A 27,605-nucleotide genomic window follows, 5' to 3' on the forward strand; every position below is an offset into this window, starting at 1 on the left:
CCTTGCAGTAGTAAGAACTATTCACACTTGCTACACCGTGATTTTGGATCATTAGCCTGAAGTCAGCGACAGTTTTGGCGCCGACACTTTGCTCCTTGCCATTGGCAGCATCTTGCTCTCCAACACATTAAATGCATACTTGTTTCCCTCTTTCGGCCCTCCTTTTATTGTCATCCTAGCTAGAGAGGAGAGAAAAGGGACTCATCATCACTCTCCGGTTTGTTTCTTCACTTTTCCACCAATGCACACGCAATGCGCATATGTGCATTCAAATAGAAAGTCGCTACGCGCCTAATATTAACCTTGTCTAGCAATACATTCTCGGTTCCAAAGCCATAAGTGCACAAAGTTGGCTTTCGCTCAAGTAAACATTCTTTCACAGCCGTAGGGTCGCATCATCCGTTAGTTACTGATTATGTGTTTGTGTCCGCGTCGCTCTCCTGATAGTTCTGCTTAAGTCCAACAGTTAGCGCGTCTATCATACGCGAGCTCTTTACGAGGCCCCTTGTCTACTGAATGCGCGACAGTATTTCATCTGATAAATATGCTTCAGCTACACGTTTCGGCTGCGGCCCACACAATCCGTGTTGGAGCCCTGTCTGTCCTCTACTAGCATTGGGTTAAGGCCTCCACAGAACAGTTTGTTTCTGTTTCGATTTTTGATTGTTTTACATATCACTGGAATAATGAGTCAATTCACGTTGTCTTTCATAAACAGGGAACTCTGATCGCCCCTCCCCATTGACATAAGCGGCCACTGAACGCTGATCGTTGCGTGCCACACATAGTTCGTAAGATGCGCACGTTTACAAACTATCTGTGTTTACAGTCTTATGCGTAGTCCTGTGATGGGAGGCTCTGTAAGAAGAAAATACGGTCGGGTCATTAGTCGCGAGCGAACGGAATCCCCCGTTTTGTTGGTGCTGCAACGCTTTGCCGTGCGGTCGGGGTCATGATGTGTACAAGGTGGCAAAGTGTGTCGTAAGCGAACACAAACACATCAGAAAATAGTGATCAGCTATAAGATCCATTCGAAAGTAACTGAACCGAAAAAAGTTTAATTTCGTTTTGTACACAAACCTTGCCCTGTGCTTTCGAGTTTGCTGAAGAGCTAACAAGTTTGTGATACAATTATTTATAAAAAGGATACTGGAAAACACACACGCACAGAGCAGGGAAAGAAACACACGGAAGCAATAGAGAAAAGGCTGAAAAATGAATAAAACTGCAACAACTCACCTCGACCATATGTAAGGTAACAAAACTGCACACACAACTTCAACAAAATTCACACTTCTACGAGAACGAAATCAGGTATAGATAATACAAACAATAGAGAGATACTAAATTGAGGAGCTTTTACATAAAATTAAAGCGTGCCAAGGGAAGGGGAGCCTTACGGGATGTTAGTGAATGTTATATACCGAGGCCACTTTCAACTTACCTTCGATGGGCGTATGCAAACTTTTACAAAATAATGACTGTTTGAAACAAATTAATGGAAGGCATAAGACCCAATGAACTCATTTGTGTAAGTGTTGGAAGAGAATCTTAGTGATGGTTAGTAAGAAGCAGTTAAGAGAAGTGTTATTGCTTACGTTAATGAAAGCAGTTAATTAAATGATAAGCGAGATCTAGTGAATGTTCGACAAAAATTTTGTTGGTTTGGATGTAAACCCTAGAACTAAAGTTCTCTAGAACCCTAGAATTGTTTCCAAAGCATACAATATTACAATACAATCATGCAACAACTACGAAACCAGTTAAAATAAAACATTGCCGGTAAATAACCCCGTGTAAACCATCACCACCACACGAAAAGCAGAAACTTTTTCAAATAATAAAGTAATTATTCCCATAAAAACATAGATAAAAATTGCCGAAAGGCTACAAATGCAGAGGCACAGCACAAACAGGGCGTAACACGCGAACGGAAAGCATTTTTAAAGTTATTTACCCCCAAAAAGGCTCTGTTTAGCAAATCGTACAATGAGCAGCCTCCGTTTAACTGTGTTTCCCGGTTATCACAAGAAATGGGCAGAAGATGATGGGGAGGGAGAGTTGAACGGGTCCTGGCTCGCTTTTCTGCGGGCCATCCACACGGCACGGGCTTCGGGTCGGTTCAAGCCGCCGCTGGTCAGTAACCGAAGCGCTGCCGCGGGGCATTGCGCTCGAGAATGCCACCGACGGCGGCCGCGTTCGCCGAACGCTTGCGCGTGATCAGCGTGCTGGACTTCGAGTGATTGCTTGAGGTTGTGTGCGTTAAGTACCTGAATATGGATGAGGCGGACGTCGACCGAGACCAGGTTACCAGCAGATTCTCACCTCTTCGTTTCTCTTCCTTGTACTGTAACGTCACCCGGATGCCTTCGCACGGCCAGACGGTGTTTTTGACCACACGATAGGTGAACCTGCCGAATGTGAAGAGGGTACGATCGTAAACTCGATCTAAAATCCTATCCTTCCTCACCGCTACGTACCGTGGCAAAAGGGCAAGTACGCAACTGAGCGTCGTTATCAGGTAATACTGCACCGTACTCATGCTCCTGTGGATGACCCAGTAGTTGGACGGCAGTCCGAAGCAATTCACGCAAATAGAATTGTACGCAAATGTAAACAGGTAGAACGATACCAAGCTGACCCCGATCGATAAGGCATGTAGGATTGTCTGAAACGAAATTCAAACGGGATAGGTGAGAAAACTTCCTACAGCATCCCAACTTTCGCCCGCCTTACCCAGGATTTGATTTCTATGGCACAGTGTAGTAGCATTGCAAAGAGGCAGGACGAAGTAATGGTCGTTCCGAAGACCCACACGTCCACGTCCGTATCCCAGAACGCTATGTTGGCTACGAAGTATATCACCAAACTCTGGTACAGCGCATCGAGCATCACTATCCAAAACGTGGACCACTTGTAGCCCTTCCCCCGACGGCCCTGTCGAATGTTGGAAGAGAACACAGCTGTTAATCGACGATCGAGCAACAATGGCGTTGCCTATCACTTACGTGCTGGTAGAGGCGCGGATAGGCCAGCAGAAGATCGTCGATAATTTTCTTATCATACACACCGATCGCCAGCGGAGGCAGCGCCGTGAAGAGCAGATTGTAGATCATCAGGATCACCTGATCGATCATGACGGCACCGGAGAATCCGCAGTAAAACTGATACCAGAAGAGCAGGAAAACAAAGACCTGTTCCAAAGGAGAGACGAAAAATGCAATATAACATTTCCTTTTAGATGGAATCCACTTCCACAATTCCTTTGGGAACCTACGGCATTTTTGTAGAAAAAGTAAGTAATCATTCGCGCCAACCGATCGTAGTTCCAGTGGCCGTGCACGAGCAGCAGCTTCTCCAGCAGCTTGAACTTGGCGATGGAGAAATCGGAAGCCATGACCGCCTGCATACCCTCCTGCCCGCAGATACCCACACCGACGTCGGCCATCTGCAAAGCAACACAAAGTACGTTCTCGTTAGCAAACCCGCGAACATGGATTGTTCCGTTGCTCTCCGACTTACCTGTATCATGGAAACATCGTTCGCTCCATCACCGATCGCTAGCGTGCTGATGCGCAGCTCCTCTTTGACAACCTTCACCAGGAATGCTTTCTGCAGTGGCGTTGCCCGGCAGCACAGCACCGACGAGCAGTAGCGCGTAAGGCGCAGGAACGGTTTCGTGAGGTTGGACCGCAGGTCCAGTATGAAGGTGAGTGTTTTACCATCTACGACGAGGGCGCGCGGTTTGTCCAGTTGATCGAACGCATCGTCGTCGTTGGTAGCGGAGATGGCGATGTTCCCAGCACCAGACGCACCGTTCAGCTGCTTCTCGATTTCGTTGAGGTAAAAGGTGATGCACGATTCGGCCGAGTCGCGCGATCGGGCCGTCAGCCGGAGGATGTCCATCTGCGAGTTGAACAGTTTGGCCGAGTAGGCAATGTTGATGGCCGTTTCCGCTTTATCACCCGTTAGCACCCAAATGACGATGCCGGCCTGCAGGAGCGAGCTGATCGCCTCGGGCACTCCCTCCTGGAGCCGATCCTCGATACCGGTCGTACCGAGGAGCGTCAGGTTGCGCTCGAGCACGATAAACGAATCGCGCATCTTGCGTTCCCGATTCTCCATGCTGAGCTCGCACTCCTGGTGCTTACTGTACCATTCGCCAAACTCCATCGGGTCAAGCTTCCGCTTGGCCATCACCAGCACGCGGAGACCCTGGCGGGCGTAGATGTTCAGCTGATGTTGCGTTTGCTCGCGCAACCGATACTCGTCCGAGTTGGGCAAACATGGCAACAGATTGGGCATGATGCTGCTGTCGGCACCCTTGGTGTACAGTGTCAGCTCCTGTGTGCCAGACCGACGCACCACCACCGACATGCACTTGCGTGCCGAATCGAACGGCAGCACCTGTAGCACCTCGTACTCGATCACTCCTTCGCGTGGTACGCTGACGAGGACGTGATTGGGACTCCGATTGACCAGGCAGCAGTCGTAACTGAAGGCCGCATTGACGAGTGCCAACTCGTCTGGACTTTCCGCCTCGTAGATCGGCCGCCGGTCAGCAGGCGACGACGAACCCTGCGAGCCCTGTGAAGTGGACTTCTGGAACTTGGAGCCATTGAACCGATTCTTTCCCGTGCTGCCCATGCTGCCGGTGCTATTTCGTTCGGCACTCTTAAACACTCCACCACCACCGTTGCCCTTCGATCCGCTGGCTACGCTACCCAGTTTGGCAACGAGCGACTTCACGCGCGCCGTGGGCGTCGTTAACGATTTGATGCGCATCGGTGGACTCTCCGACATGGGAGACGTTTCCGCCGAGCTGCTGATCGGGGACAGCGATGGCACGTGGGATCGCAGCTGCAACGAGGTAGGTGCGGAGCTTGGCGGTGGCGAAGGAGTGATCGATCGGCTCTCGGTAAGCCGCGCGTATCGATCACCGATTGATGTCGTCGGTTCACAGCCCGTCGCTGCCGCCGAAGAACCCGGTAGCTGGTGGTTCTCGATTCCATCCGTTTCCAGGAGCGCTGGCCGCACGAGAGTCACGCTCGTCTCACTGTCGTTCATCTCGATCACACCGCTGGCGTTCATGTTGTCCTTATGCGGGGCCGCACTCACTACCACCGTGTTGCAGATGGCGAGCACCAGAAAGAACTCTTGTATCTGCTGCGGAACGTTCTCGTTGCTGCTAGCTGACGATGCAGACGATGGTTCGCTGCCACGAAAGTTCTCCTGCAAACTCACGTTCGGCTGGAGTATCGGCACCGGGGCCCCTATCTTGTTCAGTTCCTTTTCCTCCTCCGTCTCCGGGTGGTTGTAGTCGACGCCTACGATCGTACACCGGCGAAAGATCATACGGTTCTCCGTCAGCGTGCCCGTTTTGTCCGAAAACACGTACTGTATCTGGCCGAGCTCCTCGGTGATGTTCATCGCCCGACACTCGGTCCGCTTGTTGGTGTCCGCATCGTACAGTTCGATGTTGTTGTGAATGTGGTACACCTGCATCAGCTTGCACAGCTCGATCGTAACGTACAGCGAGAGCGGAATCATGATCTGCAGGATGATGACGAACGTCCAGAACGCCAGCAGCCCCTCGTAGTCAGGGCTAATGTCGAACGGTAGGAACGGGATGCGGAACGTCGTATCGTTGCTGCCACCATTCTCGTGACCGTCCGCGTCGGAGTCGTCCGCGTAGAACCCTAGCCACATCCGACAACCGACCGCACCGATCACGCACAGTACGATCAGAATGATAACGCACCTAAATTTGATATAAGATATTAATTATTTGCTCGTTTTGCTCTTCTACGCATTATTCACGTACCATATCACATCGATGTTCATCTGCTGCTCAACCCGGGACCGCTTGTACCGGGGGCCACTGTTGTTGAGCATGGCCTTCGTTTCGTGCCCAGCATACACCACGATCCCCTCCGCATAGTCGGTGTTCTAAAAGTGGCAGATAAAAGAAAAATAGAAACCGCGAGAAGATACCTGGATTAAACCTCACCACGCTGGTTAGTGTGTCGGCCCCTCTTACCTTTAGTCGGCTCTCTCTCAGCAGCAGACTCTCCGTCGAAATCGGCACGCGCTCCCCGGAAGGGTGTATGACTGCGCCATGGAAGCGATAGATTTTCGTCGTCGGTGCGTCTACCTCGATCCGGCTGGTGAACTTGTTCGGCGCGAAGGTGTGCTGCTTTTCGACGAATCCTCGCACGACCTAAGCGATTCGGGAAGCCAACGGAATCAGATTCACTGTGCGAAAGAAATCACCTCCCGGTGGGCTTACCTGACGGCGCTTCAGATTGGTCTCCCCATCCAGATCGCACGTATCGATGTAACATACCCCGTGCGGATCGCTCGATTTGAGCAGCAGGATGTCGGCCGGGACGGTTTCGTTGTTGGACAGATGGACCAGATCGCCCACCCGAATGTCTTGCCAGAGGACTTTCTTGTACCGCTCCGATTCGCTGCAAATAAAAGGAAGGCAACACCGCGGTCAGTTATTTATTCAAAGCATGTGTTGTAGCGTAGTTCTTGGTCCAGTTTTAGGGGTTCCCATTGGCGGACCACCACCGAGCTGCCCGCCTCTGTATGGCGATGGCGTCGCCGTGACTGACCAGAATACCTAAGATATGCTAATAGATTAATTCATATGGTCAAAAGTTCAGATCCATATTTGCTCCCTCTACGCGGAATATACTGCGCTCGATCGACCGATCGTTGAACCACACGTTGACACCCCGGGGGTGAATGGGCGCGTGTTCGTTTGAGTTACTGTTAGAACTGGAAGCGTTTACAGAACGTGCACCTCTCTCCCCATTTCCGATGGTCATCATAATTCTTGAGTCCCCCATGAAATTTATGAAACGTGAGTGAGTGGACGCCGAACAGATTGTCGGCACCGTAGTATGTTGTTGCGGGGCGTAGACCCTAGCACCAGCGCTGGCATTAATTACGGAATCAGTGAGTGTCAAATGGGTCAACTTGTAGCTACAATGATGTGCTTTTTTTTGGTTTCTCGATCAACGAAGAAGGTTGACAGTTTTTCGTCCGTCTAGAATTAGAGATTCAATTATTGCGTTCTGTGAACGTGACTCGGGCTTCGTGGGCTACAAAATGAACAAATTGTAATCCAAAATGCTGCATAAACAAAATGTAAAACGAGGTCAAGTGTTCTTTGATCTTTCTTTTCCGTTGGTTTATTGCGTTGCCATTTCAACGTTGAAACTAACAATATTCGACACGAATACGATCGCATGGTGAGAAATGTATTCTCACCAGAGCAAAGCTATCCAATCTCATGCTCACCACAAAATTGTCAACCAATGCCTTCTTTGATTTTTTGGGCAATCTTCCGAGTGTAGCTACTAAATGTTATCGATTCGGTCGGCCAACAACCTAGATGGCCTCGGTACTTCCAGGAACCAGACGTCGTAGTGCTATCGTTGAACAACAATAGATAATGCACGAATGCCGTGCATCGAAATGCGGCCAGCAGCAGCCGTGTCCGTTGCTTTTTAAATTCGTGCCCTTCAGTATACTCCTAGAATTAACAAACGGCAACTGATATAAATGTATCGATGCCATGCCATTCGGCACGCACTTGGGGTCCGTTCTAACATACAACACAAACAAACGAGACCATAACAGGAGCTTTTCTGTGTAAATTAAAAACAATTGGCCGACTTGCTTTGATTGTGTCCGAAACCATACCATCCTCCCTTTACGTGTATAAGCATACTAAGACGATTGTTGCATTCTGACCACGAATCGCCATCAATTGTCAACCCCGACTCTCGCCAACCAAAAGGACACGGGGAGAAAACAGTTCAATTACTTCCGCTCGAAGATTACATTCGGTTCCGTGTGTACCGTGCGGTATTCACGGTCATGGAATCGCCACTAGCTGACGGACTCGACCGACAAATGACGGTTCATGGTCCGGTCCGGGCGAGGAGAAAGCTCAGCTACCGGGTTCTGGTACTTCCGTCGGACGGACATCGACGACAATGGTGGCCTTAGTGTGCGCGCCAATAATGCCGCTTTCTAGCGGCATGATAGATGTTTTCCTTCGATTACTTATTCAATCATGTACCGAGTCAATTATTCATCCGCGGCCTCGCCAGCGCGGATTTATTTACCAACCCTCCCGCGGGCCGGCCGATCGACAAGCATGCTGGAAATTCCGTTCCAACGTCGATGCCAGCGTGACCGGGACGACAACATGTGTGACTATCTTGCATCTCTCTCTCTGAGGCGCGCTTTTTTTCTCGTTACTAAAAGGAACCGATTGTTGATCAATATCAATAAAAGATGCATCGAGTTTATGACTGGGAATTCATCTGACACATGTGCTGCCCCCGGGTTGTAGGTGAAAAAATCGGTTGAAACTCGGCATGGATTTGACTGCTTCGCTCGCGTGAAATGGCACCGGTTGGCGTAGAGAGGGTGGGTGGTGGCCAAATGCGAAAGGCTTGATCGTAAAATAATATGGTGTACAATATTACATTCCATCAACTGCTGACACTGATTTGGGCCGATGCGATTGCAAAAAGCGAACGGAACAAAAGATAAATCGCCTCAAGGTTTAAAAGACGAACTACACACAACAGACGGTTGATGAAAGCATACGAAAACCTGCAAAATAAGACAAGATCTTGTATGATAATTTATCAAAACTTAAACCAGATCGAGGCCGTTTGATCGCATGACACCCGGGCCAAGAAAATCGGTTATTTCTCCACGAGGAGCAGAATTGATATAATTTTTGACACCGAGCTGACAGTCCTTCCGAAGGAGGCTTTTCATAGGTGTCCACCGAGGTATCCCTCGTTGATGAACTCAGTTGATAGCTAAGGATATGGGACAGTAAAAAACATCACCGAAACTACTCCGTTACCAGAGGCCCAGAGTCAGTTTTATGTTCCATGTTCCAGAACCATCCTCATTATTGCCACAGTCGTCCTTCTGTGCAGTGGAGGGTCACAAAATTGAAACGAAGATCGAATGCACGGTCTGATATTTCGTTTGCCTCCCTTATTACTGCAGCATTGCGGTTACGTCTGGCCTCTGACATTGGCACGGTTCCGACCAGTCACGGAAGTCACGGAAGCGTAGAAAGTGAAGCCAGCCAGCGTTCCGCCCATGGAAAAGTTCAATGTAAATCCAGAACCCCATTCGGTAGCGTGATTACCTTCTCCTGTCCACCGGCCACCGGTTGTCAAACGTGACACACACGGGTGGGGGACAACTGACGCCATTGATTGATATTTACTGTGTTTTGACGTCCGTCCCCTGTCCAGTGAGTGTGAGCTTTCCTTTTTTGTGGTCCACACACGGGTTTTCCTCGGCGGATGCGGGGTCCGAGAGTTGAGGAATTTAATATCTGGCTGCACGAAGGTTACCCCGTGAGGTGCACACGGCCGCACACATAAAAGGAACCTGATTGCCATTGCCACCGCTTCCTTCCGTCCTTCCATCCCCGGTGCTGTTATGCTGCTATCCTATGGGTGGTCGCGAGGTTGCACGGTCACTGGAAAAACGGAGGTCGCGGCGAACGCTCTGACCACTGGCGGCGAGTTCAAGATCGTTCGCACTTGTGCATATTCCCATAAACGTGACCATATGTAGGAAAACATCGTGCATGCTAACTATGCTGCGATAGGATCGCACCCAAAGGTGACGATTTTTTACAGAATTTAAAGGAAGAAGATTTTTCATTTTCATTACAAAAATTATCACAAGACAATAATAAGAACGTAACGGAACGTCTTGTCTTAAAATATGAGCAATAAATGGTCCTTGACAATTTTATGGCCATGGTTGAGTACCTTTTTAATCATATTGTTTCATTTCACTAGAAAGCTCTCCTTTAGGTGTCGCTGTTTTCTCTCCTTATCGTGTCAACAATCTTATCATCTACGCTCGGGTGAAGCTGCATTCGCATTCAAATTGAACTATGAATATAAATAGACAATTTTAACCATTTTTGAATATGATTTCTGGTTTTGCACTAATTTATGCTTCTTTCTGCACTCAGCAGCGTGCGAAGGTGAAAATTTACTGCGGTGTCACGCTGGAGGGCGGCCCACCACCAACACAAGCCACTCTTCGGATGATGAATGATATTTAATTTGTGGCACTTTCACTGTTCCGCTGACCGAGTGTGCCCCCACCACCGTTATGGCCACCGGAACGGGCCATCGATTTCCCTTGACCGGAGCAAAACGCGGAAGCCAAAGCGACCGGTCACGTGACCGACTGTGGCAAGGTGAGCATAAGCAGTAATGGAGCAGGCATGGGAACGCGGAACGCTAGCACGAATGTGGAAAAAGAGTTATGCTCGGTATGTCGCGCGCGCAATGCGGGCCCCCAGGGCAGCCCCCGGTCATGGTCACCACCATGGGTTACAGTGCGCCTTCTGCGCTCAATTAGCCGACATGCCGGGCGACAAACGCGCTCTCTGGTGACGCATTACCGTCCCGGGGTTAGTTCGAAGGTGCAATACCGGGCCGCTGCCGCCAGCTGGCACGAATCGGTGCCGCGTTCACCGTTCACTTCCGGGAGTGGGGACACGACGCGTTGCTTTTTGCTTCTTTCCAGTGCAAATCGAAGGATAGCCGCGGACCTTGAACCTCTAACTCGGGCGAGCAATAAAACGCCGCTTTCGGTGGGGTTCGGAGCTTAAAACTGGTTCGAATTCCGTGTTCCGCCCCACGGCGAGGCGGGCGACTCTGACCATTGCTTACGGTGGGGAGTCCGCTGCAGACGACGGACACACACGTGCCCAGCTGAGAGGGGCCACACATGGACCGTCCTCTCTAATTACCTTCGGTCGGTTCCCCGTCACGTGCATGTTTCAGGCGCTGCCTAAAGGGCCAGTGGTTCCGATTTCCCCCCCTGTGGGATTGTAGAAGTCGTGCAGGTTATTAGAAATGGTGGACGACGACGTCGCTGTTCCGGATTCCTGTCCCCATCACGTGCGAGGACATTTTTAGGTTTCACCGGACAATGTTGTGTTAGGTCCAATAATAACTCTGCACCGTGAAGGTTCTAGCGAACTTATCCTTCGAAGCACACGATTCTAAATTCTTGCCGAAAAATTCAATTGATTTAAATCGTGTAAACATCAACTTGATCGGTCAAGCATTCTGGTAGAATTCACTTTCATTTTTCTTCCGTTTTCATGGAACGAAAAATCGTGCCAACTTTTTGCCAAGCCTACGGTTCGTGTTACGAAAGCCTCGATGGTGATTAAAAATTAAAAATTCACAGCAACAGGTCCCATTTCTCAAGTGCCTGCAACTATTGCCTTAAAAGGAGCACCACTCGGACATATTTCACTCAGGTGGCAGGTAGGTCGGCATTGGCGTTCATTATGCACGAAGCTACGCGAAAATGGCACACCAATGCTTCCCTGTCGCTTTGGAAGCGCGTTAAACATATGGTTTGTGTGGTCTATTATTACTGACCGTGGGGTTGGCGGATGACTTAGCGTGGCGAGTGGACCCGAGGAGGCGAAACACTTAATGACAAACTGTCGCAAAATGACTAACTGTGACTGAGCACGTCCCACACAAAGTGAGTACATATTTGAATTACCTAACCGTACGACTAACTTCCTGTGGGAACACAGTTTAACGGGGCACATGTTACCAGTTCACAATGTTTGAAAATATAGTAAAACTGTGATGGCCGACCGACAGTCTAGCTTTGAGCAAATTTTATGATTCAACTTTTATGATTTGTGTTCCTTTCAAGGGTTCTTTTCATGGACTTAGAAACCATCAACCAGTTCAGGTTAAATATTCTAAAACTCATCACCCCATCAATGCCACCTTTTTGCCATCTTTCAATATACAGTGTACTTATGGATCGTTTATTTTTTTTACCTTACCTTAAAGGTTACATTTTTCGAACAACGGACAGACTTATGAAAATAAAACACGACAAGCTCCGCTGTTAAAATTTACACAACTTTTACAACAAACGGCCATTAAAATACTGAGACCGTACACTTGGCTAATAATGTTTCAGTCAATGTGTACTTCGATTGCCATCTACTAAATAAGCAACATTCAACCCCGATTTAACTATCGCTCGTCGCTTACTACGTAACGTCACACATTACTTGAGCTACCCAACCCTACTTTAATTCTAAGCACTAGAAAAAAGACGTTGTGGCATTCTTTTAAAAACTTAAATTTTTCTCGAAAACATAAACTAAATGGAAAAGATGTGTCGTCGGCAGAGTGACCATGTTTTACAAAATAAAAACGTAATTGAAATATTGACTAGAAGGTGCTGGCTAGTAATGGTTTATGAGTCAAGTATTATCTGCGGAATACCCTAATGTATCTTTCGTTCCATAACAGTACAGCTCGCTGCGCATTCTTCGATCACCCTCCTCACCGATCGACCGATCGGTTTGACTTATGATCCATTATTTGGTTGATACTCCTCTCAGCAGCTCAACCGCATAAAGACGATTCGCTAGCCAGCTAGTAGCAGATCCAATTGATCCAATCGGTCCCCACTCTGCCCTTGCGGTGGTCGCCGGTCACATTCCGCCACTGGCGCGACTCGCGACTTATTGGAAAAATTACTGAACCCTGACGCAAGAGACCCAACGGACTCGCCTCCGACGTCAACGTGATGCACCGTCGTCGTCGTGTTTGGAAAACGTGGCATAAACACCGGCGGTCCGACTTCCGGGATGGTACTCCCCGGGAGGGAGCAAATATTTGCCTTTTACTGCCCGAAAAAGGTTCGTTGTTTTCTATTTGGGGTTCCCCCCAGGAAAAACACCGGGCCATTCTTCGATCCCGGGGGAGAGAAGGCTCCATCAGGCGCCCGAAAGGAAGAAAAAACAAACACTTGCCCTAAACAAGCAGTCGCCATTCAAATGGCGAAAAACACGCGTTACGCGAAAAACCAACCACTCTCTGGGGGTTGTAACGTGGTCTGGACCTTTCGCGGAAAGTAAGCCATTTTGGCCACCCTCTATGGCCCCAGCAGCGCGTGTGGTTTCTGTTTTTTTTCCAACCCTCCATTAAAACGCTCGCCGATGCGCGAACCCCATCTATCCGCCCATTTCGATGGGAGACACAAGATGGTGACGCTGACGACGACGACGATTACCGGCGTCATAATGTTGGTGAAGACTGCACCACACTCGTAACTCGACAAGCATACACTTTGTTGTTATGATTATTGCCTTCGATGGGCCACGCGAACGAACATGGGCACCACACCTTCCGGGTGTTGGGCGGGGGCGCCACCATGACGAGGCGGCCCCGGTGGCCTAACCACAAAATGACTTCTTTTATAATTTGTTGTACTGTAAACAAATGATCCAACAATGGTTTGATGGGCGCCACCGCCGCCATCGTCAGGACCGCGGTTCCGCATGAAATTCGTTTTCCATCGATCGCGCCCCCTCCCCTAATTGGGGGGGCGGGCACGGGTTGATGGAATTTCCCAACCGCAGGATGACGCCACGCGTGACACGGCATGTTCTTCGTGTGACCAAAAGAACGCGCGTTGGGCGCGCAGAGCACAGAACTCAATCTCGTCCTTCAAACCGCTTCACGCCGGTTTGGGAGCCGAACCGAACGAAAGGAACGAAATTGGAAATGCCACCGCGTGGTCCACCGGAAAATTCCGTTCCAGATCGGCGTTCCATGGCGTGACAGTGGGGCTCGGTTGTTCCGTGTCCGCGGCCGGGAAAAGGAAGCAATCGTTCGCCGGCGCCCGACTCCGGAACAATTAGTTGTCCGGGCGGTGCTGGTGACTTGGGTGACTTAAATAATTTAACGTTGGGCGATTGATTTCGGCGGCGCGAGGAGCAAGCTGCACCGATTATGTCACACCACGCGGTCAAGGCACGCTTCCTCGTTCACCTAAATGTGGCTTTAAAAAGCCAAACCCCCGACGCGGATGTTAGTTTCCGTCCTGGTCGGCGACAAATGTTTCAATTCTTCTTGGGTGTTTGCGGGGCCAAAAAATGCCGGAAGGATTGCGTGGACGAAGGAGCTCGACACACTTCAAATGAATTTACTTGTTTCGAATACGAATTGTGTGTGACTAACCTCGTTTTCTTCAGGGGGAATGTTGTAACCTTACTTAAATGAACCGAAAAATATGTATGTCGCAAATGCGGCGCTCTATTAACGGCCGATTAGGTCACCGAAGCACCCCGAAAGTAATATCAGAAGAAACTTCCTTGTTTCGTACTTCAAACAAACCACCTTCAACAGCATGTTGTTGATGTGGCTTCACACTCAAACATGGTCAACTCCAAGACTAACGTTTGCGTCCAAACCGTGTTGCAGATCCAGGATTTCGGTGATAAGCAAACAAAACGCCGGTAATCCACAATAATCTACAACCCACTTCGTGTGCCTACCCCTATCGCGGCAAGCGATTAGCAGCCCGATTAGGGGATAGACAGACCCCCAAAAACAATGGAACCCCAATGGGGCGCGGCAGACCAGAGCGAAGCAATTTCTCAATTAGCCAGCATTATCTACGACTCAAAGGAATGTTTCGCCCATTAGGCCCAAAGCATCCGGTGTCCTCTCGCTGGACCAACTTCTTATCGGCGATAGGTAGAGGCTGGTGGTGCCAGTGGGGCTGCAGCAATTTTCAATGTAAATGCCAAAGGTCTGGTGCTCCTCCGACCGATTCAAAACATCCAATTACCCGTCCACGTGGGCGGGCGGGGATTTAAAGCGATTACCATAATAATGATTGAACCGATGAGCAACATTCCTGTGCATGTGTCTGCTGCTGCTGGCGGTGATCGGGTCAAGGTTCACCCCCACGCTGCTGATAATAAGGCCGTGGGCAGTTATCGCATTTACTATTCATTCATGTTGGCCCCGGGTGGCCCGGGTGGCGTCTCAAAGCATCGTTCCCCGGTGACGCTGACAGTATGCTGCGACGGGACCTCGTTCCTGGTTCGCGTTGTGAAAGTATGGCGCTTTACTTATCGCGCGGACACGCGCTCGTCAACCCCCGACCAATGTCATCGGGTGGTGCTCGGGTTCGAGAGCTTTACGCCCGATGGAAACCATAAGCCTCGCGGGTGTCAATAAGCATTGGTCACCAACCGAAGTTGGCTTAAAGCGAGCGTGTGCCAGGATGATGACGATTGGCACTCCGGTACCTTACTATCGTTTGCAAAATATCTTTAAAAGAATGGTGAGAATTCGGGATTGATTTGGTACGAGGTTACCGGGAGCTTTTCTGTTGAAAAACTGCTAAGGACGCTTATTTAAAGTTTGTTGTCCCAATAATAAAAGCAATTTGCATGTTGTAATATTGAAGAACGGTGTCCACCTTCAGGGTGCCCTTTGGATTGAGCATTTCCTGTTGCCAAATCTCCTGCAGGAGCTTCTTGGATTGGATTGGCCTTACTTTAGGTTGATGTCTAGTGTCGATTAGTGGTCGAGAATAAATAATCGAATACATTATTTAATTTTCCATTGACCTATTAAGATTTCCATCCACTAGAAGACTAGAGTGGCCCATTGTCATTGTAAAGCATCACGCATGGGGCAGGCGAAGTCGACTATCAATATTTGCGTTGCTCGATTGTGAATATGCCAATAGAGTGAAATCAGTATTTGGTAGTTTCATAGCTGACGGTAAAACTGGTTCCAGCACATCATCCAGACGACTCCATATCCAAATGATCTGAATCTGAGACTGAATTTTACTGAATCACCGATCATTGATTTGCTTTCTTTTGATTTGATGAATTTTGTGTAGAAAACGAAATCAAGAGCTCGGATGCAATCGAAATGTTGACTATAGCTTATGATGAAGCTATTAAGACCAAAAGCAGCGCTTATAGTTGGTTCAAAAATTTTTCAGATGACCGCGAAGATGTGAACGTCAAAAAGCCAAGTTTGGTCTATTGGGAACAGTTTTGCTTAAAGTTTTCTTCAATTGCAGGGTCGTGGTGCATCATAAGTTGTTGTCAAAGGATAGAACGGTTAAGAAAGAATAACGCAAAATCCAAAAACGAAACCCAAAAGTCGTGAAATTTTTTGAACATGCCACGTGCATACGAAGTTTAAGATCGTTGCTTGTGTGCGAAGTTTTGGCCAAAAACTACAAACTAATGATGCCATAGCCACCGTATTGACCAAATTACTGCTTCGTGATCAATTTATTTAGGAGAAGGCAGAAATCGCCGATGAGACAAAACTCTTTCACGCAAAACAGCTGTAAAAAATTAACTGAGCATTAACAATAGCCAAAATTTGCAACATAAGTGAGTGACATGAGTAGCAACATTACGCCGCAAAAAAAATCGAAAATCGAATAAAGCATTTTCTTTCAAATCATAAATTCCCGGTACTTATTTGACCGAATGTATACACAAAGACGATACATACACCCATCTGTGCCCATGGAAGAAAAGTTTTGTTTTATTCTAGTATAAGCTCATATCGTAGCAATATTGAAGTAACTACCCTCAGGTCGAACGCGAACGATTCTGCAGTGGTCACCCGCCGCTTTGTCGGGTCTAATTCTTTTGGAAAACATTACAACAAATACAAGAATATTGTCGGGTGGCCACACCCCCCTTTTCATGCTGTCTGCGATCGTGGCCGGCCTGTAATCCGCCAAACGGCTAACGGCTGTGCTGACATCATAGTAGACATTGTGGCAATGTTCACACTTCGCCCATTTAGAGTAGGTAAAAAAGGATGGTAAATAGAAGTGTATTTTTTGTAAAGGACGACTCTACGGAGTGGTGATAAGCCTAGCCTGCTAGCCAACCAGTGGACACGTGGAATGCGCCGCACGTTCGACCATCGCGCGCGTGGCACACTTCAGCAAAGATCGGTGGCGATCGCGACATTCATCGCCATCATCCTGGCCGCGGCCACGTTCTCCGCGAGGCAGTAGCGAGACCGTCCGATCAGCAGGTTGTAGTCGACGGTCAGTTTCGTCGAGACGTTCACCAGCTGCTGCAAGATGGTGGTCATTATGCCCAGACTCTGGCTGAAGTACTGTAACGAGTAAGAGGGAAGAAGAGCGTCACAGCGGCCCTGAATGGGGGGACGAAGAGTTTCCTCAACTGACCGCCGTAAGGAAGGTGTCCGCCGCGATCCGTGCGCTCTGAGGGCTCGCGTCCGACAGACCATACAGTTCATCGGAGAGCTGCTTAAAGTACTGCAGCACGTCACTCTGGATGTCCTTCACCACACTCGACTGGGTCGAGACCGGGGTCCGGACGTCGTAGTCGATGCTGGAAACGCACGCAGGGAATGCGCTCCGTAGGAAGCTACTGAAGCTGCTCTGAAAACTGTTCAATGCCGACTTTATGCAGTTCGTGGCGACGGAGGACGACGACTTGCGGAGGGCCTTATCGAGCGATTCGCTGACGGCGGTGAAGCCCAGGTTGAGGGCCTGCCCGATGCTGACCAGTGGGTTCTCGGTAAAGTTGTTCCGCACGCTCTCCAGCCGCGAAACGACCGTCTGCGTCAGGGCGGTGGCATTGGAGGAGTACGTGTCGTACATGGCGGAGGCAGCGGCCGCATAATCCGCAGCGGACCCCCCGACATAGAGGTCGGTAAAAGCGGCCAGCCGGCTGTTGAACTGATCCACGGTGGACCGGATCGAGGACTGACGTTCGTTGGCGGCAGCCTGGAACTGGGTGGCCAGCTCTTGGAAGCGCGTGTAGAGCGAAGTCAGCGAGATGTCCAGGTACTGGAAGGCATCGTTGACGTTGTTGAGGAACGTGGCCTGCTGCTCGCTAGCCATCTTGAACCCACTGGCCACATTCCGGAGGAACGGCAGCGTGCCCGTTTCCTCCATCTGGGCCGCCGTGGTTAACTGCTGGAGAACCGGATCGATCATCGTCTTCGGTACGCTGGCGTAGAACGTGGTCTGTGAGATGCGCGTCGCCATGAACTGCTTCATGCGCGGCCCGAGCACGACACTGTAGAACGTGGCCAGGTCAGCCAACGAATTCTGGACGAACAGCAGATCCGGAGCGTTGGTCAGCTCGACCAGCTGCAACCAGGGACTGTACCGGCTCGTTAGCGTATCGGAACCGAACGGTGCCAACACCGACTGCAGGTTGTTGAATAGCGTATCCAGGTTGCCACTGTTGGCATTGGTAGCCGAGCTGATCGTGGTTGCGATCAGTCCGAGCTGGGTATAGGTTTGGGTGACCGTGGTGACGAACGAACTGGCGGCACGTTGGGTCGTCAGCGTAGTGTACGACAGGTCCTTTACGCCGTTCACCACGCTGAGCACTTGCTGGGCAACGGAGGCCAGCTTCGAGGCCGCGCTCGTCAGCACGACGGCTTGGGGAACATTGGGCGACACCTCGACCCCGTAGAACGCTTGACACCCCTTTCGAGACACAGAGAGACAGAGTGTAAGTGGTTTTCTTTTTCTCACGGCCAACACCGACTCGGACGGACTCTTGAACCGCCAACTTTGAAAATTCCCAACCCAAAGCTACAGTAGCTTGGTGTTCTTCAGAATGAGGCTATCTCAGGTATTTCTGGTTCCCGGAAGGTTTGTATGCTAATCAGAAACGTATTCCTACATTTCGCCACTCGGTTGCTGAGTCGACCCCAAAAAACACACGGGACACACCCAGACTCCCGACAGACTTGGGACTCCACTATCTTACCAGCACCAGCAGCGAGCAAACAACCAGACCAAGCGGGAGCCACTTCATTTTCGGAACCACACCACTTTCCAACTGAACCCGACGCGGAACTTGGCGCGCGGTCGTTGGCTGCGTGTCATATCTTGGCCTGCTCTGGAAGTATGTCGCCGTCTCCAAGAGGAAGAGCGTTGCGACACACGGAACCAGCTGACCAAACATACGATACGGAGAAGAGTGGGGGAAATGGCCAAAAACACCGCTCGGTCGGCTGTCGCAAACACACGGAGCCCCCTTAGGTTTCGGGGATCGGCCGCGGGTTGAAAGGTGGCGGCCGCTGGCAGGACAGGGCTGGGATTCCCCTCGGCTTGAGAGATCTCTACCTCGGGAGAGAGAGTTCGGTGGCACATCCGAAATTCGACAGCCGTCAGAATCGAACCGTCCGAGGAGGCCTCTAGAAGTCTAGTTCCCGGTCTCTGTGGCGTGGACCCCAGTTTTTGGTACCGCGTGTAACAAAGTGGTAATATACTACACAACCCCGCTGACAGTGCCTGCGACGGATTGGGAAATGAATCTTCGACGGCCGCAGCACCACTGGCTGGTGGTGGTTTTCGAGTTATTTATGGCGCTGCAGGTAAGCATATGTGCCCGGGGCTGATCGCGGACCTTCTCTACGTTCTCGTCCGAGCCTAGTGACATTTAATTTTGGCAATCCGTTCCGTGCAGCTGAGCGCCGGCTCCCCGTTCTTCGGTGTGTCGGTTCAGGGCGGGTTCCGCACGGAAGCGGACATTGGCGTAGCGGCCCGGGGTGTCGGTGTGGAGCTACAGACGGACCGCCAGTCGATGGCCACCTTCGCGTCGAAGCTACCGCTAGCCACCAGGGAGCAGAATGCGACGGCTGGAGCCGTCCTCACGCTGTACGACGCTCTGCTGACCCGGCTCGGTCGCTACACCGATCGCATCGGATGGGCTGCCGCCAACACGACCAACACGTCGACGGTCGTCTTCCAGACCCTAGCCGAAGCCTACGTCAACGCAACCGGCTCCTTGGGCAACGACTTCCAGGCTTCCATTACGACCGTCGGTGCTTACGCTCCCGCGATCGGGCAGATCCTGTCCGACTCGCGCAGCAATATACTGACCATCCTGGCGGACGTCAACACTAAGCTCGGCCAGATCCAGAGTGCGATGGGCAACTTCCCGAGTCCGCCGCTCACGGCGAAGGCGATCTTCGAGGCGGTCTCGCGTTTTCAGATCGCCAGCCTGGTCGGGGCGCTGAATGCCCTCACCGATCAGGTCACCGTGTTTAACGGGAACCTGCAGACGGTGGCCGCCACGCTGACGGACGGGAACGAGCTGATGTCCGCGTACGTCGCACTGTTGACACAATCGTTCGACACCCTCGACGGCCGGCTGTCGGTCCTATCGAAACGGCTGACGAAGGCGTCGGCGGACTTTAACCAGAAGCTGAGCGCCTCGGTCGGTACGGTGTCGGCCGGTGTCCGGGCGTTCCTCGATAAAATCGACAAGTTCCGCGACGACGTTATAGCGCCGGGGGCGGCTGACATCGCCGCGATTGCCAACTCCTTCAGTGACCAGTACGCTGCGACGTACGCCATCGTGGGGCCGAACGTCGAGGAGCGGCTCGCGCTGCTCGTTAGCAACTCCACCGACATCGTACTGGCCGCGACCCAGGACCTGCTGTTCACCGTGTACCGTGTGGTGGACGGAGCGTTGGCTCGCCTCCCGGTGGCTCCCGCCAAGGGTAAATCTTGCGCCGGCTCCATCCTTCGGCCGTACGTCCAAACGCTGGCTACGAACATGGCGGCTGCCCTCGGAGGTTGCGTCTCTGGGACGGGCGGCGAAGCCGAGGACGTGCTCCGTAACGCGCAATCGCAATCGCTCGACGCACTGGTCAAGGATCGGCAGGCGTACTTCAAGCTGTGGAACGATGCCATCTACGGAGTCAGCACGTCCAGCGATGCGACCGTCCGGCGTGTTGCCTTCGCGAAGCTTACCGCGGTAAGAAAGGCGTTAGTTGAGTGCATTCTTCTTTGGCCTAACACTTCCGTTTGTTCCAGCAAACATCTGGGCAGGCACTGGACGTGCTGCAGCCGGCCCTGGCCAGTGCCTTCTCGATGTACGCCCAGCTGACGTCGGACCTGAACGCGGTGCTCAACCGGGAGCAGCTCTGCGTGACGGTCAAGAGTGCCGAGCTGTCCTCCCAGCTGGTCACCACCTCGGTTGCCTACTCCACCTGTCTAGGTAGTTAGGGCTTCGAGTTAGTTACTTTGACCCATTGATTTCCGAAACAATAAATCGCCGTGGAGTAGAGCCTCTAATCGATCTAGTAGTAGGGTGACATCGCCATAGCGACGCGCTCGGAATATTAGAAGGCGAGTTAGAGAATCCACATCCCGGTCCGTCTATCGATCCCGATTGTTTGCCTTTAAATAAATACTAGCCTCGTATTGCTGGGTTCAAAGGGGTCGTTTTTCTATAACCTGCCAAGATGCCAGTTGTTGGGATGCTCACCAGACATCCACTAACATCGTCCTCTGCGCAGAGTGAAATGCGAAGTTGCACCGCGGCTCTTTCACCAGCCCACGGCACACTTTCCGATATGGCCTTCGCCTTTCGGTTTGGCCTTGAGCCGTGTTCCGAAGTGGTCCGGAATTAATCTCCTCCAACCGTGGCCAATTTCCGTCGTTTCACTAATTCCGGGAACCGAAAACAAACCGCCGCAAGCAGGGCGAAAGTCCGATCCGCATGGAGGTTAAGCCATGATTGCGGTAGTGTATTTTTAGACCTACGGAATGGCGGTTGGGCAGGTTTCCCCAGGGTTTTCCGTAAGATATCACAGCTTCGACCTCACGTCGATCACGAACCAATCACCAAGCCAAAACCTAAGCTTCTCCAAAAAAAGAACACACCAAACCGGGAAATACGGTGTTTTTTGTTGGGGAGGCACCCAATATATTGGCGGTTTATCGAAAAGGAAGTCGATTATTTATGTACGAATTTGGAGACATTATCTACTGGCCTGCCGGTGTTGGGATGCACGAATCGAGGTCACAAATGCTTTGTCGGCAAAGCCTAATTGCCATTTTGAACTGGATTTTTGTTGTATCTCTTTCGCAAAAGCCTCTCGCGTCGATGCGAGGCTTACCAAACCAACGGGGCCATCCTCACAACGTTTTGTGGAAGCGCATATGTCACTGTCACAAATCGGCCCCCCAAAAAGAGAGTTTCATTCGTTAGTATGCCTCTAAATTCTTCGATGATCTTTCCTCGATGTTTCCAATAGGAATCGGGCACAAGATGTACCGTGGAGTCGTAGAGTTCCCAGGTGGAAATAGTCCTACATGTTGGCTCTATTGAAACCAAAGTCAGTTTTCACCGAAGACAATTTGGTCTCCTTGAAGCAAGCCTAAAGGTCGAGCGCAGTCGACGCAGGTCGGAGCAAAGTGTCAACCATTCCAGCAAAAGCCTAATTACCTCGTATCGGAATATCGCAACTACAAGCTTATCAGCATCTCCTATCAACCGCTTATCACTCCACCCCGGTGAGCGGGGAACGCCCAAAAACCAATCCGCGTGATCCACGCCGCTGTTCCCGTTAAAGTGGCCACACCGCCGTGCACCTGAATGAAATTATCTGCCAAATTGGAGGGATTTGAAGGTTGCTAGGTGGGCAGCGTTGCGCGGGTTTACGGCCCCGCATTGGCCCATTGGTACCAATTTTCCCTAATCACCCGCGATAAGCCTTTTCCGGTGGCGGCGAACTCATGCGCACACAGAAGGTGGATATGTGACGCGGGTCCCCCTACGGGCTTTCGGGCCAGCAGCAGGCACCTGGGCGAAGCAACGCAATAAAGTTGGAGAACCGAAAAAGCGCATTTTCATGCCACATACGGAACGGAACGGGGTGGTGCTCTGCTGTCACGGAGTTGTTGGCTCGCTGACTGATAAGTTAAAGCGAGAGCCTCTGGCCCCTACACATCGTGAGGCGGGTTCCCTGCGCCTGTATTCTATCGGTCAACATCAATTTATCAATGTAATGTGTTCTGGTCCGAGGTTTTTTTTCTACGTACATCGCTTCGATCGATCGATACTGCGATACAGTTGCAGTCCCGCAGAAGTTGGCATGAACCGCGGTGGTGGCTGGCGTGGTCACCAAATTCCGGGACCAACTCGCAACCACCATATGGTCCGCGCGGATGACCCTGAAATTGAAGTGCAGTGGAGAGCTGCCTGGCGGCTTCCCGGAAAACGCATATTCCGAGGGGCTCCGGTGGTTACACCACATCCACCACGGCGGCACGGAAAGTATAAATAATAAGTTGTACACGTGCCGAACAGGCAGAAAAATGGAGGCCCAGCACTAGAAGGGCGCAAACAGGGCCCCGTTACACCACCGTTACGCAACGCTTTTCGCGGACCCGGTACACTTGCGGAGATTCACTTTACAGACTTCGACCTCGGCGGCGACGGCGACAACAAAGACGTGACAGCAGCAAATCACATCGGTGGTGAAAAGTTGCTCAACATTGCCACAACTAATCGAGTCTCTGTGGAGGGCGGCGCTGGTTGGCCAGTCAGCGGCGAATGTCCTGCATCAACGCCGCGAATGATCGATGACGGAAAAGGATCGTTGTTCCGAAACGATCCGTTCCGGTCTGTTCTGAAGCTGATCAGCTCTGAAAAGGTTTGACACATCTTGAACTGCAATTGGCATGGCATAGCGCAAAAGGCTGGTGCCAGGGATTTAGCATCGCGCGCGAATAGAAATGAGAGGACGAGATTCAGGCCTACCATAAACGGTAAGACGAACATGCCTGTTTGAGACTAAGATGCTGTTACTGTGGGCTTCAACTTTGGCTTAAAATTCAACAAATTTCATCGTCTTCAGGGAGTCCAAAGCAAACCTGTTCGAACCCCAACAAACGCCATCGAGAAGCACCACATTAGCAGCGATACGTGCTGCTGCTGCTGAATCGAGTGGAATTCCCAGGCCGTTATCGGCCTGCAGCTGCAGGGAAATACTGACCAGCACTGTAGGGCTGTGTTTGCACTGTCAAGCTCCATTGGTTATTGTCTGAGAAATAGATGAAGGCAGCGTCTTGTTCTAGGCTGGTCACATGGGCTGAAAGTTTCCAAGCCTAACACATTTAGGTGGCGCTAAGTCTTAGTTCGATCTAAGCTAAGTCGCTAAGTCTCGATTCCCAATACCGGCGCTGACAGAGGGGGTTGGCGCGGGACCAACAACCCCGCCCGTAAAAAAAAAACGAACTGTTACAGATAGCACCAGGGATAATTGACATTAACAATTGTCTCTGGTGCAGGCAAAGACCGCACAGCGGTTGTAGTGCCAAAGAAGAAGAAGAAGAAGAAGTCTTAGTTCTTTCACGATATTTGATGTTAGAATTTCATGACTTTTGTTATTTTCAAGAGATGTATTGAGAATGGGTTTAAGGACTCCGCTTCATCAGAAACAACAATAAAACGTTGGTTTGCTGATTTCAAACGTGGTCTTAGCGACACCGAAGATGCTGAATGCAGTGGACGTGTGAATGAGGCTGGGGAACACCAGAAAACAAACAAAAATCCACAAAATCGATTTGAATGATCGAAGCGTGAAATTGCGTCAGTTAGCTAACATTGCCAAGATACCAAGAGAACGTGTTGGTTTTATATTGCATGAACATTTGTACATGAGAATGCTCTGTTTAAAGTGGCTGCCGCGTTTGGTCGCTGTTGGCCAAAACGTGGAAGAACGTTTTAATAATTTTGAATTTGCTCTCGATATATAATAATGGATGGAACATGAATCCATCACTTCACTCTGGAATCAAAGCGATCGTCATCTAAGAGGAGAGCATCTGGTGAACCTCGTCCAAAACGTCCGAAAGCACACCAATCGGGTGGAAAGGTCTATGCTCTCGGTATTTTAGGATGGGCATAGTGTCTTCAACTATCTTGAGAAGGAAAGTACCATCAACAGAGTATATTATTTGGCACTATTGGATCGTTTGAAGGCCGAAATCGCTAAGAAGTTAACAAAAACATTGGCAAAACTACGATGATTTGAACTACGAATTGCTGAAACTGAGGCCTATTTTGAGGCAAATCGATCCACAGAAATGGTATTGAAATTGTTAGAGCGGCGCCGATTAATGATTGCAGTGCACTTGATGAATATTACGTAGCGGAATAAAGCCAATTTAAAACACAAAAAGTCACACGTTTTCCCCCTTAGGTTCGCGATTTTTCAGCCCATGTGTTAAACAAAGCCGAGTGGATGATTCAAATAACGCTGGCACACGCTTTTCCCGCTTAAGGTCACGGCGCGAAAACATGTGCGCCGTCGTCCGGACCGGAGCCAACAGATTCATCGGCTTGGCCACCATCGGCTTGCGTGCCGTTGGGAGCGATTGCACGAGCTGTTGGGTGCACCCTTTGCTGATAATTTGTCACCAGCACCACCCCCAATGGTGGACACACGTGGACGCCGCACGTTCGGCTTTAAGAGCGCGGCGAAAGAAGAACCGCTTCGAAAAACAACACGTTCGAACGGCCTGAACTGGAGTACGCCAGTACTTCACAAACATGTGACCGTCGGACTTGGGACCTCCCTCGAAGGGACACCCACACGGGGGTGCTCAACGTGAAGGAACGCGCCAAGCCACGCGCCTATTGGTCCTCGTGCGCCGCCGCTGCTCGGTTTGGCATTTGGCCACACGCGGCCCCGTCTTCAGGACTAGAAGATCAGACGTGTATCAGGCGCGGCGGCATTTGCACAGCTGTTTGTGGCGCACGTCATCGCGGAATGCCGTGCCGAGATGTCCACATACGGGAGAGGTTGTTTTCTTCCTTTACGGCGATCATCTTACGCGGCTCGTAAATGGATCGTACTTCTTTCTTGAATTAAAAGGAGCTACGTGCGATAGCCACGGTCCGGTCGCAATTTTCGGTGCAGGAATAGGGTTCTCTCATTAAGTGTAAGATTTCTATTTTTTTTAATGCAAATAATCGGTGAGGAATAATCGACACAAAAATAGAACAACATTTTGTCGAACAAATCACTCCATTTCGTTGAATTCCAAAACAGTCGATTCGATTTGCTTACGATTCCGTGCCGATTTGTAAACTCGCAACCAATCGGAATCCACACAGGCAACCTCCGTGAAGCGGGACTTATGTTGTTCCGCCAACTAATCGATTAACGACGCTTGCGGAACTAATAACAATAATTGACGGCCACAAGAAACGCATGTTTCGAAAAGGCAAGTGTGGCCGCGTCTTAGTGTGGCACATTGTTTAGCAGTAGTTGAGTGATTTATTTCCTAAATCTAGCTGAGAATTATTGGGAAATGGCCTCATGCGGACCCGGGTTTAAGAGCTCACATCCTCTTACTCTCTCTCGCGCCATCTCGCGAGGTCCAAGCTGCAGGTTCGCTACTCAACAACGCAACAGCGCCGACCATTTTATCAAGCGCAACTATCAAGCTGGTCGGCGAACAGACGTGCCCAACGATAAAACATTGATAAACCGCGGAATGGCACATTTTCGCGTTCGCGTCGCCCGTGGGGAAACCGGGAAAAAGAAGCAAACGAAAGCATAAAGTCGCCCATTCGCCGGCGCAGAGCGTGACCGGTGTAAAGTAAGCTCCCCACAACCCGAGTTTATTGTTCCCGAGTGGAGCCGCCGGAACGTCGGCCCATTTGAAGGTCCCCATCTGTCCCCATCTCTCTTCCCATCTCTCTGTCTCGCTTATCGATGGATGAATTAACAGAAAAATCGGGCGGTACGTACCCGTTGTAGACGCGGCAGGTCGAGTTGTTGATGCGCTTGTCGGACGCCTTCCGGCGCCGATCCTCGAACAGGTCCTTGATCGCGGTGACACCGAGCACGAACAGCACCGGGATCATGGCGATCTCCTTGCCGAACGCGTTGATCTGCGGGAACCAGTTGAGGAGCACGATGAAGATGAAGTACAGGTTGGCGATCCGGTGGAACTGCTCGAGCAGGTTCTTCGGCACGAACGACAGCAGCGTGTACTTGGTGGTCCGGATCTTGTTGCCACCGAGCCGACCGTTCGGGTGGTCGCGCCGTGGCGTCTTCGGAGGCACCGTGTGGTTCGGGACCACTATCCGGTAGCCACGGTCCTCCAGCTTGCTGCTACTGCGCGCCCGGAAGAACAGGAACCGTTTCCACCACGGTGGCTTGTCGGCCCGGCGCAGCGTGTAGATCGACTCCGAGCGTGACGCCTGCCGCGAGTGGCCCTTGGCGGATGCGCCCGAGTTGGCCGAACCGGGCGGGGCGCCCGTGTCGGTGGTGCGCTGCTCCGACGGCTCCTTGTGGCCGGGTGGCAGGATGAAGTCGGTCTTGGAGCCGACTCGACTGTGGCCTCGGGTCGCACTCGGCGGCGCATCCATGATCTGCCCCTGCGACAGCGCCCTCTGGTGGCCACCTTTGACGGCCGATTTCAGGGCCGATGGGCGGGCCCCAGTGGCCGACAGCCCGACCGCCCCGCCGAACGAGCCTTCACCGTGGCTGACGGAGCGTGAGTGACCGCCGCCACCACCCACCGTCAGAGACATGGTCGGGCGCGGGTAGTCGAGCAGAATCCTCGTGCTCGTCGAAGGTGCGGTGGTGGTGGTGGTTCCTGCGTCCCGCCCCGGGAACATGTACGTCGTTTGACCGCCACCGGACTCGCCTGGATGTTCCTGGTGGGGTGTCAACAGTGACGGGGGAGTCTGGTGGAGCGGCAGATGCTGCTGGTGGTGGTGGTGGTGACTAGTGGGGAAACCGATGCCGGCCCCGCCGGAACCGCCATCCGCCCAGGGTGCAGCCTTCGGGAGGTCCTGCTTTTGCGTCATGGCTGCCGGTCGCGACGAACTGCACCATCTAGCCGCTGACCGTGGTCCTCCGCGCCGGAGGAGTCTGCCTGGTCCGGCA

General features: G+C 51.2%; 1 protein-coding gene across 1 annotated transcript; it reads right to left on the reverse strand.

Annotated features, from left to right (window-relative positions):
* Window positions 1-33: 33 nt before the first annotated feature.
* On the reverse strand, window positions 34-27,526 carry LOC131207889 (phospholipid-transporting ATPase VD). The gene is made up of 13 exons (XM_058200521.1): window positions 26,460-27,526; window positions 6,290-6,470; window positions 6,041-6,220; window positions 5,825-5,949; window positions 5,699-5,761; window positions 4,684-5,650; window positions 3,523-4,608; window positions 3,278-3,448; window positions 3,009-3,194; window positions 2,737-2,937; window positions 2,481-2,668; window positions 2,326-2,411; window positions 34-858 (listed from the first exon to the last, which is right to left on the reverse strand). The coding sequence occupies exons 1-13, from the start codon at window positions 27,524-27,526 to the stop codon at window positions 824-826; spliced, it is 4,536 nt and encodes a 1,511-aa protein (XP_058056504.1). The 3' UTR covers window positions 34-823.
* Window positions 27,527-27,605: the final 79 nt, after the last annotated feature.

Source organism: Anopheles bellator, chromosome 2, assembly GCF_943735745.2.
Source record: "Anopheles bellator chromosome 2, idAnoBellAS_SP24_06.2, whole genome shotgun sequence".
Lineage (NCBI taxonomy): Eukaryota > Metazoa > Arthropoda > Insecta > Diptera > Culicidae > Anopheles > Anopheles bellator.